At 45.2% G+C, this 16853-nt stretch overlaps 1 protein-coding gene across 1 annotated transcript in view; it reads left to right on the top strand.

Moving 5' to 3' along the window:
* The window catches only part of ACSS1 (acyl-CoA synthetase short chain family member 1), a 70777-nt gene that overhangs the window by 22612 nt on the left and 31312 nt on the right, over positions 1-16853 (top strand). The window contains 2 exon segments of the mRNA XM_065589940.1: positions 6243-6442; positions 7799-7974. Coding sequence (XP_065446012.1) covers positions 6243-6442; positions 7799-7974 — 376 coding nt within the window.

Genomic DNA, 16853 nt, shown 5'->3' with positions numbered 1-16853 from the left:
AATTTGTGCCGTGAGTCCTGATGATTGTATTTAAAAATTACATTGAAACAAGGACTCTGAAACCAAATGATTTGACTAAACAAACTGCACACTGGTTGCATTCTGTGTCCACATGGGCACACCTATATAGCTCTCATTTCTATGGGGCCTTTCTGCGTAGAGCAGTGGTCTCCAACCTTTTTATGCCCAAGATCACTTTTTGAATTTAAGGGCAACCCAGGATCTACCCTGCCCCTTCCCTGAGGCCCTGCCTCGCTCATCCATCCCGTTTCCCCCCACCCCCCGTCGCTCGCTCTCCCCCACCCTCGCTCACTTTCACTGGGCTGGGACTGGAGTTTGGGAGGGGGTGTGGGCTCTTGGCTGGGGCCAAGAGGTTCACAGTGTGGGAGGGGGCTCTGGGCTGAGCCTGGGGCAGAGGATTGGGGTGCAGGAGGGTGCTCCGGGCTGGGGCAGAGTGTTGGGGTACAGAAGGGGGTGTGGGGTGCTGGCTCTGGGAGGGGGCTCAGGGCTGGTGTTTGGGGTGCAAGAGGGGGTATGGGGTGCTGGCTCTGGGAGGGGGATCAGGGCTGGGGCAGGGGCTTGGGGTGTAGGAGGGGGTTTGGGGTGCTGACTGCGAGGGGGTTCAGGGCAGGGGCTTGGGGTGTAGGAGGGGGTTTGGGGTGCTGACTGCGAGGGGGTTCAGGGCTGGGGCTTGGGGTGCAGGAGGGGATTTGGGGTACAGGAGGGGGTATGGGATGCTGGCTCTGGGAGGGGGCTGGAGGTTGGGGTGCGGCCTCCCGCTGGGCGGCACTTACTGCAGGTGGCTCCCGGTCGGTGGCGCAGCGAGGCTAAGGCAGGCTCCCTACCTGTCCTGGCCCCACGCTACTCCTGGAAGGGGACAATGCACCACTGTGTCCCTTCTCTGCCGGCACCACCCCCTCAGCTACCATTGGCACAGCTCCCCGTTCCTGGCCAATGGGAGCTGTGGGGGCAGTGCTTGCATGCAGGAGCAGCACGCTGAGACCCCTGCCCTCCTTCACGGGGCCACGCTGGCCGCTTCCGGGAGCAGTGTGAGGCCGTGGCAGGCAAGGAGCCTGCCTTACTGGCAGCCCAGCAGCATCACCGAAGATCACGATCGACTGGGAGAGTCCCCGGGATCGACCAGTCAATTGCGATCGACCGGTTGGTGACCACTGGCGTAGAGCATCATAAAGTGAACTATAGATAGGGTTATTTATTCCTGTTATGTTACCTTGTAGAACAAGAAGTAAAAAGAATATGGGCGCTCATTGCACAGGAAGTCAATGAGGTTTAGTAAGAACATAGCAAGATTAAGGGGAAAAAAGTTGGACATTCATATGGATAACAAGAATATTCTGAGTTAGAAAACTTATTGCTAACAAAAATCTTGGAAGGGATATTAAACATGCTTTCAGATTTAAGCCAGCTGCTATTTGCAATCTCTAGCTATTAGAGATCAGGATGAGACCTAATGTAAGGGGCAGATTACCCCACATCTGCTGGTCTATACTATTATGTTGACCACTTTTACAAGACTAGGATATATTTTTGTACAAAGTATGCCTTGTGAGGTATCATTTGAAAATTCATAAACCGCTGAACATTATTGTCCTGGTAAAATACGTGTATCAACATTGTATGTAAAGTTATAAGATTCTGCTGTGTAGAATTGTTATAACATGCTCCAACGTTAAGAAAAACAGGCCCAAACCAGTTTTTCAGAGACAAAGACACACTGACACCCCAGCCAGGTGTTAAAGAGCTATCACTTGCTTAAGCTGCCATTCTCCAGTAATGGGAAGGTGTGAATAAGAAATTTACATTTAACCACAGGGACAGTTCCTCCCTCACATCCACAAGAGACTACTTGTTGCTTGCACCCCAGTGTGGGGAGGGGTAATCCTCAAGGTGGGGGGAAGGGTATAAGAATGGAGGATGCACACAACACAAATGACCTCTCTCCTCCTTCATCTCTGCTCATGACATCAAGGACTCTCAAAGAACTGAACTAAAGGGGCGGGGTCCCAGGCCGCAGCCTGTGAAATTTATGTGAAAGCATATGGTGAGATAAAACCTTTGCTTTTAAGTTCACATAGCTTGTTCAGTTAAGTATTAGCTCCATTTTACTCTTTTATTTTCTTTTGTAACCAATCCTAACTTGTATGCATCATCACTTGCAATCTCTTAAAATCTACCTTTCTGTAGTTAATTAACTTATCTTATTGTTTTATCTTAACCAGCGTGTTTGGACTAGTGTGGGAAACTCCGTTTGGAATAACAAGGGTGGTGCATGTAGCATTTTCCTTTGAAGAAGTGAGGGACTTTCTATGAGCTTGCCCTGTCCAGCACACTACTGAACAAGACGCACATTTCTGGGGGGACAAGGCTGGGATCAAGAATTTGCAGGTGTCTCCCCGGGTATAATTCATGAATGACTGATCAGAGTGCTCATGTGTTTAGCTGGGAGGGAATTTGCAGGCTGAAGGCTGTGTGAGCAGGTGTAGGCTGCATCTGCACTACTGGACTGGGCTGGCATAGTCTCCATAGTATAGACCTACCCTTAGCAAGGTTGTGTGGTTCGGCCATATTAATTCATAATGCGGTGTGGTCTGTGTAGACAAGAGTGAGTTAGTTTTTGCTGGCGAGTGGAAGAGTGGCAGGGGAGAGTAGGACAGATTCAATTTTTCTTTTTAATGGTTGGATGCAAAATATCATGAGCTTCTGTCAAAAAAATCCTGAAGCCATCCCTGGACCTAATGTGGTGATAGAGGGCACTGTGCTGCAGAGATGGGGGTGGGTGAGTTACTAGAGGGTACTTTCCTGTCTGAGTCAGTACTGACCCCAATGTACCAGTGTGGTGCTAGGGGAGATAAGATATTTTACACCACAGACACCAAGTTCCAATGTATTTCAGAACCTAGGAGAGAGTTTTCCTCACATGTGATCTCCCTGCCATGCCTCAGGGCTGTGGTGGCATCAGCAGCTTGAAGCTCCTGGTGCCTTCACGGGGCCCCAGAGCTTTCCCTACCCCTCTGGCTACTTGGCTCATGCTAGCACCTTTACCAATACCATATCCTGGAGCAATCTGGGTTGCTCTTGGAGTTCTTCAGTCCAAGCACTAAACCATGCTTAGACCTGTTTTGTTTGTGAAACGGCAGTTCTGGTCTGTTTTCCACAATACAGATGTTGAAGGAAATGTATGAGAAATTGCAATCTCTGAAGTGCACAGTGCTGTCTTTTTTTGTTTGTTAGAGGAACATTTCTGCCATTAACCCAATGTGTCACATGGACAAGCAGTGTGAATAGTCCATTTGTTCTTATTCAGTGCTTTTGGGTTTCTTTCTACAAGGAACTGGATTGTGGTTTGGTTCTTGTGACAATGACCCCCTGTAACACCATTCCAAATAATGTCATACTGTAATGAAATTATACATTGTAAGGCGCATGACCCAGTTGTTGATCACATTCTTGTAAAATATACTGTTCAGACTAGTCTCTCGGGCATATTTCACTCTGCCTCTGCTCTCATACATGTAAAATAAATGCAGTGTTTATCCTTGCATCTTAGACATTTCTGAAACATCGAGTAGTTACTGCAGTTCTGCTCCAAGATGCCAAAGTTGTTTGTTTAAGTGAATGTATGGCCTGATTTTCAGAGGTTTTGAGCAGCCAGAGCTTCCACTGAAGTAAACGAGAGCTGTGCTGCTCAGCAGCTCTGAAAATCAGGCCATTATTATGAGGAGACAAGTATTGTAATAGGCATGCAGCTACTGCAATTCTGCCTTGCTTAGGCCAGTGGTCTCCAAACTTTTTGGATCGCGCACCCCATCAGTAAAAATTTTTGAGCACGCACCCCCTGCCGTGTTGAAGCAAAAAAAAAAAAAAAAAAAGTGCTCCTGCTGCCGTGCACCCCCAAGGATCCTCTTTGGAGACCACTGGCTTAGGCAGCCTAGCAAAACACAAAGACACATTACTGTCCATTCTACTGCCACCTACATTGTTCCACTAACGTTATTCATAGGTTCATTCATCTATTCAAAGGCCAGAAGGGACCATTGTGATCATCTAGTCTCACCTCTTGTATAACACAGGCCAGAGAACTGCACCAAAATAATCACTAGAGCAGATCTTTTAGAAAAAATCATTCAGTCTTGTTTTAAAAATTGTCAGTGATGGAGAATCCACCACAACCCTGGGTAAATTGTTCCACTGTTACTCACTGTCCACTCCATTGTTACTCTCACCATTAAAAATGTATTCCTTATTTCCACTCTGAATGTGTCTAGCTTCAACTTCCAGCCATTGAATCACGTTAGAACTTTCTCTGGTAGATTGAAGAGCCCATTATTAAATATTTGTTCCCCAGGTAGCTCCCTATAGATGGCAATCAAGTCATCCCTTAATCTTCTATTTGTTAAAATAAACAGATTGAGCTCTTTGAATCTGTCACTACAGGCATGTTCTCTAATCCTTTAATCATTCTCATGGCTCTTCTCTGAAGCGTCTCTACTTTATCAGTATGCTCCCCTATACGGACAGAGGAGTTTCAACTTTCGTTTTTGTTGCAATTAAGTCTCTGCTTCCCTGAGGTGATTTTGAAAACTACTCACATTCTGTTGTCTCTTAATGCAGTTTGGATGCTTAGGAGCATATACTTAATCTGCATATACAGCTCCCATTGACTTTATCACCAGGGCTGGCTCCAGGCACCAGCTAAGGAAGCAGGTGCTTGGGGCGGCCAATGTAAAGGGGCAGCGTGTCCGGGTCTTTGGCGGCAATTCTGCGGCGAGTCCCTCTCGGAGCGAAGGACCCGCCACCGAATTGCCGCCAAAGAATGAAGCGGCACGGTGGAGCTGCCGCTGAAGTCCTGCCTATCGCGGCTTTATTTTTTTTTCGCTTCGCCGTTTGGGGCGGCAAAAAAAATGGAGCCGGCCCTGTTTATCACCAGTACAGATGCCCACCTTGATTAAAGACAGTATACAATAATGTTTTCTCTGATGAAAGCATGTCCAGTGAACTTCATTGAAGGGCTGCTGTGCACTCTCTAGAGAGATGGAGGCAGCCTGAACTGTTGAAGACCAAGGCAGCTTGTTCTGGGAGTGTCTCTCCTAAGTCACATGGCCAGGTGTTCTGCCTCTGCAGAAAATGGAAGGTGTTTGTGAGACTAGCAGATGCTAGTGGGGACTAAATTTAGCTGCTCGGCAAACAATTGTTTTTTTAAAAAAATCATTATCTTACCAGATGGTGAATTGGATTGAGAAATGAGTGGACAGCTTGGAAAAGTGAACTAGCATAAACCAAAATTCATATAAAATCATATGAGCTTGATTAAAATTCTAGTAGCTTGATGTGCAGGAGGTCAGACTAAGATGATCATGATGGTCCCTTCTGGCCTTAAAATCTGTAAATCTAAATATGTTACCCTATCCTTAAAGATAATCTGTGTCCGTATGAACCCTGTGATCACAAGAGCAATCCATTTCTTGCCTCCACATGTCTCTGAATAGCCTCCTCTTCATTATTTTGTGGCTGTCTCCTCAGCTTCTCTTCTGAGTGCTGCATTGGTTATGTGCAAGTGTTGATTTTGGCTAGGAGCTGAGAAAGCTGGGAGATTGCACTGTTTACATCAAATATAAAGGAGATACAGATCTGGGCATGGACTGAAAACTGCTGGCACTTCAGCCTGTGCTATATCACCAGCTCCCCAGTGGCCTCATATAGGGTATGTCTATACTGCAAGCAAAGATGTGATTGTGGCACAGGTAGGCGTACCTCTCCTGGTGTTAATCCAGATAGCACAGGTAACAATTGGAGTGAAGACAGGGTGGCATGGGCTTCAGCACAGGCTGGCTGCCCGAGTACAAGCCAGCCGGGGACCCTGGGTACCTACTCGGTGGGGTTGCTAGCCTCCGCTGAAGTCCATGCCACCACCTTTATGACTGTTATTACCTGGGCTAGCTATATATAAAGTTAGCTTGGGTATGCCTACCCATGATACAATCACGTCTTCCCATGTGGCATAGCCATCCCCAGAGAAGTTGGAAAGTATGGTGGAGAAGATTGAACTTTGTGGGACTATACAGATAAGAGCTTTGAAGGTGGATGAGCCATTGCCCATCATGACCCTCTGAGTTCAGGTTCATACGTTTGTTCTGTGTAGACCTAAATCTTTCATTATGAGTACGTGAATGTAAAGCAGCTTGCAGGTGAAAATGACAAGAAACTGTCTTTCTATGCTGCAGGGAACTTCTGGACATGACCTGCCGTCTTGCCAACACACTGAAGAAATATGGAGTACAAAAAGGGGACAGAGTTGCAATCTATATGCCTGTGACTCCACTGGCTGTGGCTGCCATGTTGGCTTGTGCCAGAATTGGTGCTATTCATACAGTGGTCTTTGCTGGATTCAGTGCCGAATCTTTAGCTGGGAGGATCATTGATTGTAAGTAGTTTTAAAATGATGAACAAGCATATTAGGAAAGTGCTCTGCTCCTTGGAGGATTGATCCTTTGATCCAGATTCAACATTCAGCTTTCAAAGAAAGGCACACCCAGAATATGGCTGGCTTATTCTCATCTTACTGGGAAGTTCAGTTCTCTCCTTAGCAGAAGCATCAGAGTACTATCACTGCATTGACTCTCTGTGTTCCTGATTGGCATGAACGCCTGTGGGTTTAATAAGCTTTTAAAATCACTGTAACATTCAATCAGTTTTAAATTGCTGTCAAATAATGTTTAAACCGTAGGGAAAACTGAGACTTCTTGGGGGGAAGGGGAGGCTGGTTATGTTCTCTTACAGTGAAGTGACAGTTTCCTAGTGCATTCTTGTGAAGTGCTAACTCTGTAGCGTATAATTATTTATTTGTCTTTTTGAAGTGCCTAACGGCCCCAATTAAAGAGCAGGGCCCCATTGTGCTAATCATGGTATAAACATATAGAGACAGGTGCTACCCAAAGAGCTTATAATATAATTCGATAAACCAGTGATCGACAACACAGAAACAAAGTATCGAAAGGCAGAGGTTTAATACATAACATTAGGTGCTATGATTATTACAAATGCATCTTTTAAAAAGTCATCTTTCTGTATGACTAGCATGAGGAATTAAGTCTCAGAGTATTTTGAATGGAAGATAATCTAGGTGAGGCAGGTAAAGGTTTTGGCTTCTCTCTTATCTCTGGTAACTAGTGTAGGGGTTATGGGTAAACATTCTTTTATTATACAGCTATATATCTGCTCCATAAATAACATAGCATGAAATGTGTGTTGCAATTTGAAGTGCTATTTTGAATTGGTACAGTTGTGATATGGCTCCCAGGAAAATCCGGAAATCCTGAAAACCCCACATGAGCTAACTGGGTGCTAGAAATCCACTGGCATCTCTAAAAACAACAACAACAAACAAAACAAAGGACACTGAATTTGCTTGGGATTGGGGTTTAATGGAAGATTTGAAGGGGCTGTAATATCTACTCCATAGAAAAGGTATGAGAGCTGTGTGGAAGAAGATGGTGTTTACTCACTAAGAGACCTGATCCAATTCCTGTTCAAATCAGTGAAAAGATTCATTGATTTTAGTAGGCTTTGGATCAGGCCCTAATTCTCCTCCTCTACCTTAGAGATTGCAAAGGCCATCCTGCCTTCAGTGTATTACAAGGAGGATTTGTCAGTGATGTCGGCTGTTACCGTCTGATAGAATTTCTCCATTGTAATATGCTACTTAACATCCCTATGTGTGACACAGGGTGACGGTAGTGAGAAACAAACTGATAGGTCTGCAAAATCTCTCTCTTGTTAGCTGGCTGCAAAGCTGTCATTACCTACAACCAGGGAGTCAGGGGAGGACGAGTTGTAGAGCTGAAGAAGACTGTGGATGAAGCTGTAAAGAATTGTCCAAGTGTCAAGCATGTCTTCGTGGCTCAGAGAACAGACAGCACAGTCCACATGGGTAATCGTGACATTCCTCTTGAAGAAGTACGTTGACTTTGTTAAATGTAGCCCTTTTATCTAGCTATTTCCTACAGGGTGTGATGCTTATATCTCAGCAGGTCCCCATGCCAATTAACAAACACATTTTCAGGGAAAGTCAGAGGCAGGGCTAGAACCTGTATTATTCAAATGACTATGTAAGGGCCCTGCTGGCAGAGCTAAGGAGAAAGTATGATCAGCTTAATCTAGAATGGACACACTTGTAAATAACTCAGACTATTCGATATTGGCCTTTGTTGCTATGTCGTCTCTGTGCATTATCCTGACAAGGAATAGCTATATGGTCTGTGTATTCTCATTTTATAAATGTGGTAGATTAAAAGAATTTGAAGCAATTATGTATTTTCTTTTCTCTCCTTTTAGTATTTTAAACCTCAGTGTCTTTTTCTTTGATCTGGTTGCTACAAATGCAGACTGCTGGCTTCAGTCTGGCCTCTCTGACACACGTAACAAAGGGTATGTCTACACAGGGATAAAAACCCATGGTTGGCCTGGATCAGTTGACTCATGCTCCTGGGGCTTGGGCTCTGGAGCTGAAAAATTGCTGTGTGGACATTTGGACTACGGCTTGAGGGTCCCAGAGGAGTTCCGGCTCCAGTCCGAACCTGAATGTCTACACAGCAATTATTAGGCCTGCAGCCTGAGCCCTGTGAGCCCAAGTCAGCGGACCCAAGCCAGCCGCAGCTATGCCATTGGGCTTTTATCCGCTGTAGACGTGTCCCCTCAATCCTAAAGCACCAATTTTGCTTACTGCAAGGTAGGGATGTAAATACCGTAAAAAGTTAACTGTTTAAACGATTAAGAAATATTTTGTTTAAACGGTTAACTAATGAAAGGGCCAGCTGGTGTGGCTGGGGTCGATCTGGCCAGTGCGGCTGGGGCTGGAGCTACTCTGGCCGGGGCCGGTGAGTCTGGGGCTGCTCCGGGCGGGGCCGCTGGGGCCGGCCAGTTGGCTGGCCCGGGGGTTAACGGTTAAGGCGGGTTAACCGGTAAGACTAATGCTTACCGGCTAACCGGTTAATATTTTACATCCCTACTCCAAGGCTCCCTCTACCGTCCTAGACTTAACCTCCTCCCCCAGATCAGAGTAATGGTTACGGCACCCGTCTCCTAATCTGGGCCCTAAGCAGGGCCGGCTCTAGGTTTTCTGCCGCCCCAAGCAAAACAAATTTTGGCCGCCTCCCCCCTTTTTTATTTTGGCTTTTACACATGTTTGCATATTGGGGCAATAATCGCAGGATATAATCACACATCAGCATGTTTAGTTGACTCTGCTGCTGCAAATTTCAGAGCAGGAAGTCCAAGGAAAATCTTTAGCTCCTCTTTGAGCTGAAATAAAACAGTGCAATTAGTCAAACGGATCTTGGGAGATGCATGCAGGCTGATAGGAACATCTAGGTAAATCAAAACTGTTAAAACTCAATGATCTCTCACTTGTTAAAGAACATGTGTCGCTTACTCTGAAGAAAAAAAACTAGGAAAATGGCTCATAGAAAATTAAATTGTGCCAGGAAAAAAAATCAAACTCCCCCAAGGAACAGGAAGTGAGATACTTTATTACTATACATTGATCTGTCAATGCCACTCACGGAAAGTCTGAGCAATCAAGCTGCAGCAAACATATGATGGTTACAGATATCTAACCGATGTCTAAATTAGTGGAGTTGAAAAGTTCAGCAGCGAGTGGTTGCAGGGACAGCTGCCCCACACCTCTTTCTGCTGTCAGCATGTGAGAGGAGGCCAGGCTTGGAAACAAGGCTGAAATTGACCATGTGCCAAGAAGGAGAGTTGAGCAAGGAAAACCCACAGTAACGTTCAACCTTAAACCGCAAAGGAAGAAAAAGTAAAAAGGGAGGGGGGAGAAGAGGAAGGCGAAGGGGTGGCTGACTGTGCTGCTGAGCTGGGAGTGTGTGTGTGTGTGGGGGGGAACGGGGGATATTAGCCAAGTCCAGCCTCTGCTAGAGCCATGGAGAGCCCAGTCCTGTCCTGTGTCCTTTGTCCGGGTGATGGGAATATCAGCGAGGCAAAGACCTGTCCAGAAAGGCTCTGCGGAGGAGCGGAGCAGCAGCTAGGGCCACCGGGGAAAGCTCTGGGGGACGCAGAGAGAAGCAAGGGCAGCCAGCAGCTGCCCGGCTCCATGGAAGGGAGCGCATCAGCTGGGGAAGAGGAGAGCGGGGGTGGGGAAAGCGCCACGCTCCCTTTGCAAGTTCCCAGAGGTTTCAGCTCCTCCTTGTGCTTCCCTTCACCCGGGGCAGGGGACAAAGCCCCGCAGCAGGATCCCGGAGCAGCCTCCTCCTGCAGCCGGGTGGTGAAGAGCCAGTGGGAGATTAACAATGCGCATCCGAATCTGAGGCGGGAGGAGGCGACATCGCCCGGCCGCCGTCTGGCACTTACTGTCCACAGGCTGGAGTGCAGCCCTGGAGCCCGCAGCAGCTGGTCTCGGAGGAGCCGGACCTGGTGATTGAAGTGTCCCGCCGGTGGATCCGAGCCCACAAGTCGCTGCTGGCGGCCAAGTCCCCGGACATCCTGCGGGTGAAGGGGGTGAGCTACGGGGTGCTGCGCCTGCTCATCGACACGGCCGGCATAAGCGAGGTGCACCACGACAACCTGGCCGAGGTGGTGAGCGGCGCCCGCGTGCTGCAGATGCCCTGCGCCCTGCACTGTGCGGCTGAGGCCATGCGGGCCCAGCTGCACCTCCACAACTGCTACCATCTGCTGTGCCGCCCCTGGGAATGTGCTGCCCCAAGCAGGTGCTTGTTTTGCTGGTGCCTAGAGCCGGTCCTGGCCCTAAGAGTGCTCTAAACAAAATGGTGTTACTTACAGTGTCTGGAGCTTCTGCTGCCTGTAGAAAGCCTTGCATTTACACACAACAGGTGTCCTAGAGGTTTAACAGGCACTGACTGTACTGGTTAATTGCAATGACCAGAACAATGTCTTTCGTTGAGGGAACCAGAGCAGACTACAACAGATTCTCCCCAGTGTGGACAGGAACCTTAAATGTTGCAGCTGCATCAATTGAGAAGATGGCCCTTTGAATTCCATTCCACAGTGGACTGCAATGCCTGGTGCTTGGAAATTACCCCAAATCCTCTCTCCCTGCAACAGTGCTAAGCATCAAGGAGTAAGTGCTTCAGGAATTCCAGAATATATCGTTACTACTACAGTCGTAGCCATGCTGTGTTTGGACATGCCAGGATGGTTCTGTCAGGCTCTGTAGAACGTCATTTATCTCCCAAAACTGGACATACTGTATGGAGCTGAAGGAATAAACAAGACCCAGGAGAGGCCTTAATATATGGAAAGGACAGTGTAATTGTCCCATCTCTACTGAGAATGATTGTTTGGGAATATTTACAGTCTACATGGCCTGGGGGAGAAAGGAGTGACCATTAAAATGTGGTTTAGATGTTACACCGGGAACATGCAGCTTGATGCAGAGTAGCTGTGTCAGTTTGCCAGAAGCAATAAACAAAGAACCTTGGCACTTTGGCCACTGGAAATCCCTCCTTTGCAGCTAAAACACTACTCGGGAGTGAAAATACATGTACTGGGCCAAGTATGCTCCCGTCAAATAGGAGGTACAGCTAATAATAAACACTAGCGAGAACAAGCCTGCCTTGTTGGTCAGAAACTATCTTAGTCCATGAACCTGTATAAACTGGGGCAGTGATGTCTCCCCGAGTCTGCAGATAACCTGAAACTATTGCTCTGAGAGATGTAAACCAACCAGGCACCAGTTAATCCTGAAGCTTAATATCAACATAATTATCAGTGGTATTAAGTCTTTCCTTGTTGATCATTTTAGTAGAAACATTCAGGTACCGTGTTTATCCCACACTCCCAAACTGCCTTCCATGCAATCCAAGGTACCGAAAGCCCTAACTATTCCTTTCTCTAGTAGTTGACAAAAACTTCCAGCTTCTCTTTTTTGTGGTGTAGTTGTGTGTTTTTAATACAGAAATCTGAGACACATTGAAAATAGGGGGACAGTGTGAAAGAAATTGAACTCTGTGTTAAAATAAATGACACAGGGATACCGTACGGATCAGCAGGACTTGAACCCAGGCCTGCAGGCAACCAACATCCCCACACTGTCATTTGGTGGCAATTGTAACCTGGCTGCCCCCTGCGACCCACAGTCCACAGAGGTTGCTATGACTGCCCTGCTTCTGAACTCCTGGGATTGATGTTGGCTCTGACTTGGATTCTGACTCCCAGTCGACCCCTGGAACCTCAACATTGACCCTGATGCCTGGGATTGACCCTCAGCCTGTCTCTGACTCTGACTCTCGGCTTGACTCCTGACTCTGACTCTTGGCTTCGGTTCCTGGCTCTCAAGGTCCTACCGACCTTTGCCCAAGATCCTGACACAGACTAAATTATTCATTTTCATATTTAATTCACTAATATTACTCCAAATTTGAACTGAATCTACGCTGCTGCATTGGAGTGTCACAGGTACCCGTTGGTTGTGCTGTAAAATTTAAGTCCATCTTGCTGTGGAGCACGTGGGAACTTTGTCTTGCCTGGTTTGGGTATATGACCATCGGAATATGCATTGACTAAAGGTCACAATAAATACATGACATGATGAGATCTATCATTTGCCTGATGTGTAAAATTTATTTCTGACCCTATTGGGCGCTTGTTTTGGTAAGATTGATTTGTCAAATGCTTAGAAGTGACTGGAACTAGATGCAGGGTCTGAGGCATATTTGCTTGTAAATACAGGTCTCCTTACAGTGTTTAAAGGGCACTTGCAGTTAGTCACACGGATCTCGGCAGACAGACACCTAAAGAATCTTGAGGGAAGTGCTCACTTCCCAAGAACAGGACAGAGTCCGTGGGAAGCAGGCTGCCTGTCAGTTTTCCAGCCACATGTGGAGTATCTGGAATATGCTCTGTGCCACAGATTTGATGCACCTGAGGAAGAGCTTGCAGTTGTAGTCCTGGCAGCCAGGCTCAAAAATGTTTTCTGAAGAATGATCATCTCAAGTCTACTACATTTCTACGACCCTTTTGGGGAGATCTTTCAGCCATGTTAAATCTTCACGTGAGTTGTTGCAGAGTGACAAGCTCTGGAAATAGTTAGAGAAGTGTGATGGTACTTCAAAAAAATGAAAACAAAAGCAAGAACAATCAATGCCTTGGGGTATTATGACACACACCACTCCACAGAGTCTCTGATGTATCACCATAAAGAGTAGGAGTTGTGATATTGCATATGGCTGAAAATGGCAAGAAAAGATGGGTTGTCTTTATTAATTATTAATGTATTATATTTTAAATATTTTTTTACATAAAGCACACCCCCCAAGGAACATGGCAGTGGACCCAAGGCACACTCGTAACCTGGGCCCCTGTCCCATCCCACATGGATAGATGCATAGAGATAAACATATGGAGATTGTATAAATAACATTTAATCAAATTCAAATGTCCACAGTTTAATCTGACTGTATTTCTCATGGTGATGAGCTTGTGGCCTTCTGGCTGGGTCCCTCACTGGGACCGTATCCTGGCAAAGTGTCCCCATTTCCCCCCCCCCTTTATTTGTGGTCTATACAGGGCCCTAACTTTTCATGGCACTTTACAGAGATTTTAAAGGATTTGTCCCCACCCTGCCTGGTCTTTACCATCCCAATTAGAGACAACCCTATGCTGCAGGCAGTGTGGAAACACCCTGTTCTAGAGCAGTGGCACTCAACCTTTCCAGACTACTCTACCCCTTTCAGGAATGTGATTTGTCTTGCATACCCCCAAGTTTCACCTCACCTAAAAACTACTTGTTTACAAAATCAGACATAAAAATACAAAGGTGTCACAGCACACTATTACTGAAAATTTGCTTACTTTCTCATTTTTACCATATAATTATAAAATAAATCAACTGGAATATAAATTTTGTCCTTACATTTCAGTGTATAGTATATAGAGCAGTATAAACAAGTCATTGTATGAAATGTTAGTTTGTACTGACTTTGCTAATGCTTTTTATGGAGCCTGTTGTAAAACTAGGCGAATATCTAGATGAGTTGATGTACCCCTGGAAGACCTCTGCATATCCCCAGGGGTATGCGTGTAACTGTGGTTGAGAACCACTGTTCTAAAGGGAGCAATGGGAGACACAAATAAGAAAAGAATCTCTGTTTATAACAATGAACCTTTTATTATGATACAATTCCACTAATATCACTGTAATTGAAAAGTTTGCTTAGTTACAGTACCCAGACCCTTGAGTCAGCTGTACCAACATCGGATGACTGAACATGCAACACTGGGCATTGATCTTATGTATTTATTGTTACAATACTGAAGGCCAGAATCAGCAGGACTTAGTAATGGCGATGGTTTACTAAAGTTGCACTGAATTTTTGGGAGAGTTCCATAGGGAAAAAGGACATTTTCTCTGGTTCATACACTGATTAACTGCTTTGTGTCCTTGGGGAATACTGCTGAAGAGGCTTGGAAAGATCCTGTTCCCTCCCAAATGAGTAGGTGTACAATAAATGGCCAGTCAAATTTTGTGGCAGAGGAGGCTTTGGAACACTAGTGAGAAAGGATAGTCTCCCAACTGAACAAGGTGGTTTACCTCAGGGGAATGTATTTGATAATCTCTCCATGCTATGGAGCAAGAATGCGACAGGATCTGCACAGAGAGCATTCTGGGACATGTCACATGGTGGCTGAAGTGAGACGCTATTTCTGTGTTCAGGATTTGATTAAGATTGAGCTAAAGGCTGTGGAGTTTGCATATGATAGTTATGAGCACTCTCACCTTAGCACCTGTGCATCTGGGCAAATGGCTGACTTGAGTATGGCAGTGCCTTCATATTAATTTTCCTGAGAAAGATAAATGATGCTTCCGTGTATAGGTCAGCAGCAGTAAGAAGTAACTTCAGCATCCACAACAGCCTTAACAAAAACCACTAAGGAGTTTATTTGCATTATATATACTCCCTGGGAAGATGGTGTTTGATAATGGACCATAAGTAACTACTGAAGAACTCCAGCAGTTTATATAGAAGAAAATTAAAACATCCCTCCTCTTCAGATGGAAAGAAACAGTAATAGAGAGATCAGTACGGGCACTGAAGAAACAAGCGCTAAGTACTGAGCCAGTAAAAATGAAACGATCCTGTAACAGGTACCCTGTTCTGAACAGAGTTTACACACGCTAGATATAGTCCAAGCTTATCCCCTTCCTAGAGTTTGACTTAACTGGTCATTTAAGTTACAACAACATACATTTCAGTCTAAACTTTCTCTCCAAGAAAAGCTGTTCCTAGAGGAGTTGTTTTTGCAGGACATCTGTTCCAGATCTCTGCCCTTAAGAGAGACCTCAACCTCTCCCATATCCCAGCTGAACTAACTGAATCCACTGCTCGTATGAACCAGCAGTTATTTCATTACACTTTCATGCAGGGTTCAGGTGCTTGATAACATGATGACTCATCAGAGCATATGCTTACAGCCTGATTTCTCATGTACCAGTTCACTCTGGACACTTACTGGATGCTCAGCTGCTGAGTTATTTCTGAAATGATGGTTAAGAAACAGATTTACTCTTCTCAAACGTAATCGGCTCAAATCAGTATAAACAAAGCAAGAGAGACAAGAAGCCTAGGGTATGGTATAATAATTCAGAAGTAAAAATCAGTGAGAAAGTGACGGTACGATTGTTCTAGGAGAGGAAGAGAATTACGAAATTAGAACCAGCAGAAAGAGGCTGAGTCTTTTAATACATCTAGTTTTTATTGGATCTGGAATATGTAAAGTACATTTTGACCATCTAATGACATTTCAGGGTAAACGTTCTTCAGAACTAGTTGGACTGTGAGCAGCACATTATATTATATTAAGGGCTGTCGATTAATCGCAGTTAACTCACGCGATTAACTCAAAAATATTAATCGTGATTAAAAAAACAGGCATTTGCATGGCACTTTTTTAGCTGGCATTTCAAAGTATTTACATGCCAGATCTGCCAAACATTCATATGCCCCTTCGTGCTTCGGCCACCATTCCAGAGGACATGCTTCCATTCTGATGATGCTCGTTAAAAAAATAATACGTTAATTAAATTAAACTCTTTGGGAGAAAATTGTATGTCTCCTGCTCTGTGTTTTACCCACATTCTGCCATATATTTCATGTTATAGTACTCTCGCATGATGATTTAGCACATATTCATTTAAAGAACACTTTCGCTGCAGATTTGACAAAACACAAAGAAGGTACCAATGTAAGATTTCCAAAGATAGCTATAGCACTTGACCCAAGGTTTAAGAATCTGAAGTGCCTTCCAAAATCTGAGAGGGACGAGGTATGGAGCATGCTTTCAGAAGTCTTAAAAGAGCAACACTCTGATGTGGAAACTTCTGAACCCGAACCCCCAAAGAAGAAAATCAACCTTCTGGTGGCATCTGACGAAAATGAACATGCGTTGGTCCACACTGCTTTGGATTGTTATCAAGCAGAACCCATCATCAGCATGGATGCATGTCCTCTGGGATGGTGGTTGAAGCATGAAGGGATATATGAAGCTTTAGCCCATCTGACATGTAAATATTTTGCGACGCTGGCTACAACAGTGCCAGGAGAACACTTTTCACATGACATTGTGAACAAGAAGTGGGAAAATGTAAACAAACTTGTTTGTCTGAGTGATTGGCTGAACAAGAAATAGGACCGAGTGGACTTGTAGGCTCTAAAAGTTTTAGATTGTTTTATTTTTGAATGCAGGTTTTTTTGTACATAATTCCACATTTGTAAGTTCAACTTTCATGATAAAGAGATTGCATTACAGTACTTGTATTAGGTGAATCGAAAAATCCGATTTTTTGTTTTGTTTTTTACAGTGCA

The sequence above is a fragment of the Chrysemys picta genome, chromosome 3 (assembly GCF_011386835.1).
Source record: "Chrysemys picta bellii isolate R12L10 chromosome 3, ASM1138683v2, whole genome shotgun sequence".
NCBI classification, from domain to species: Eukaryota; Metazoa; Chordata; order Testudines; family Emydidae; genus Chrysemys; species Chrysemys picta.
Note: the sequence above shows the minus strand (reverse complement) of the source record. Positions and strands in the feature narration are given on the sequence as shown.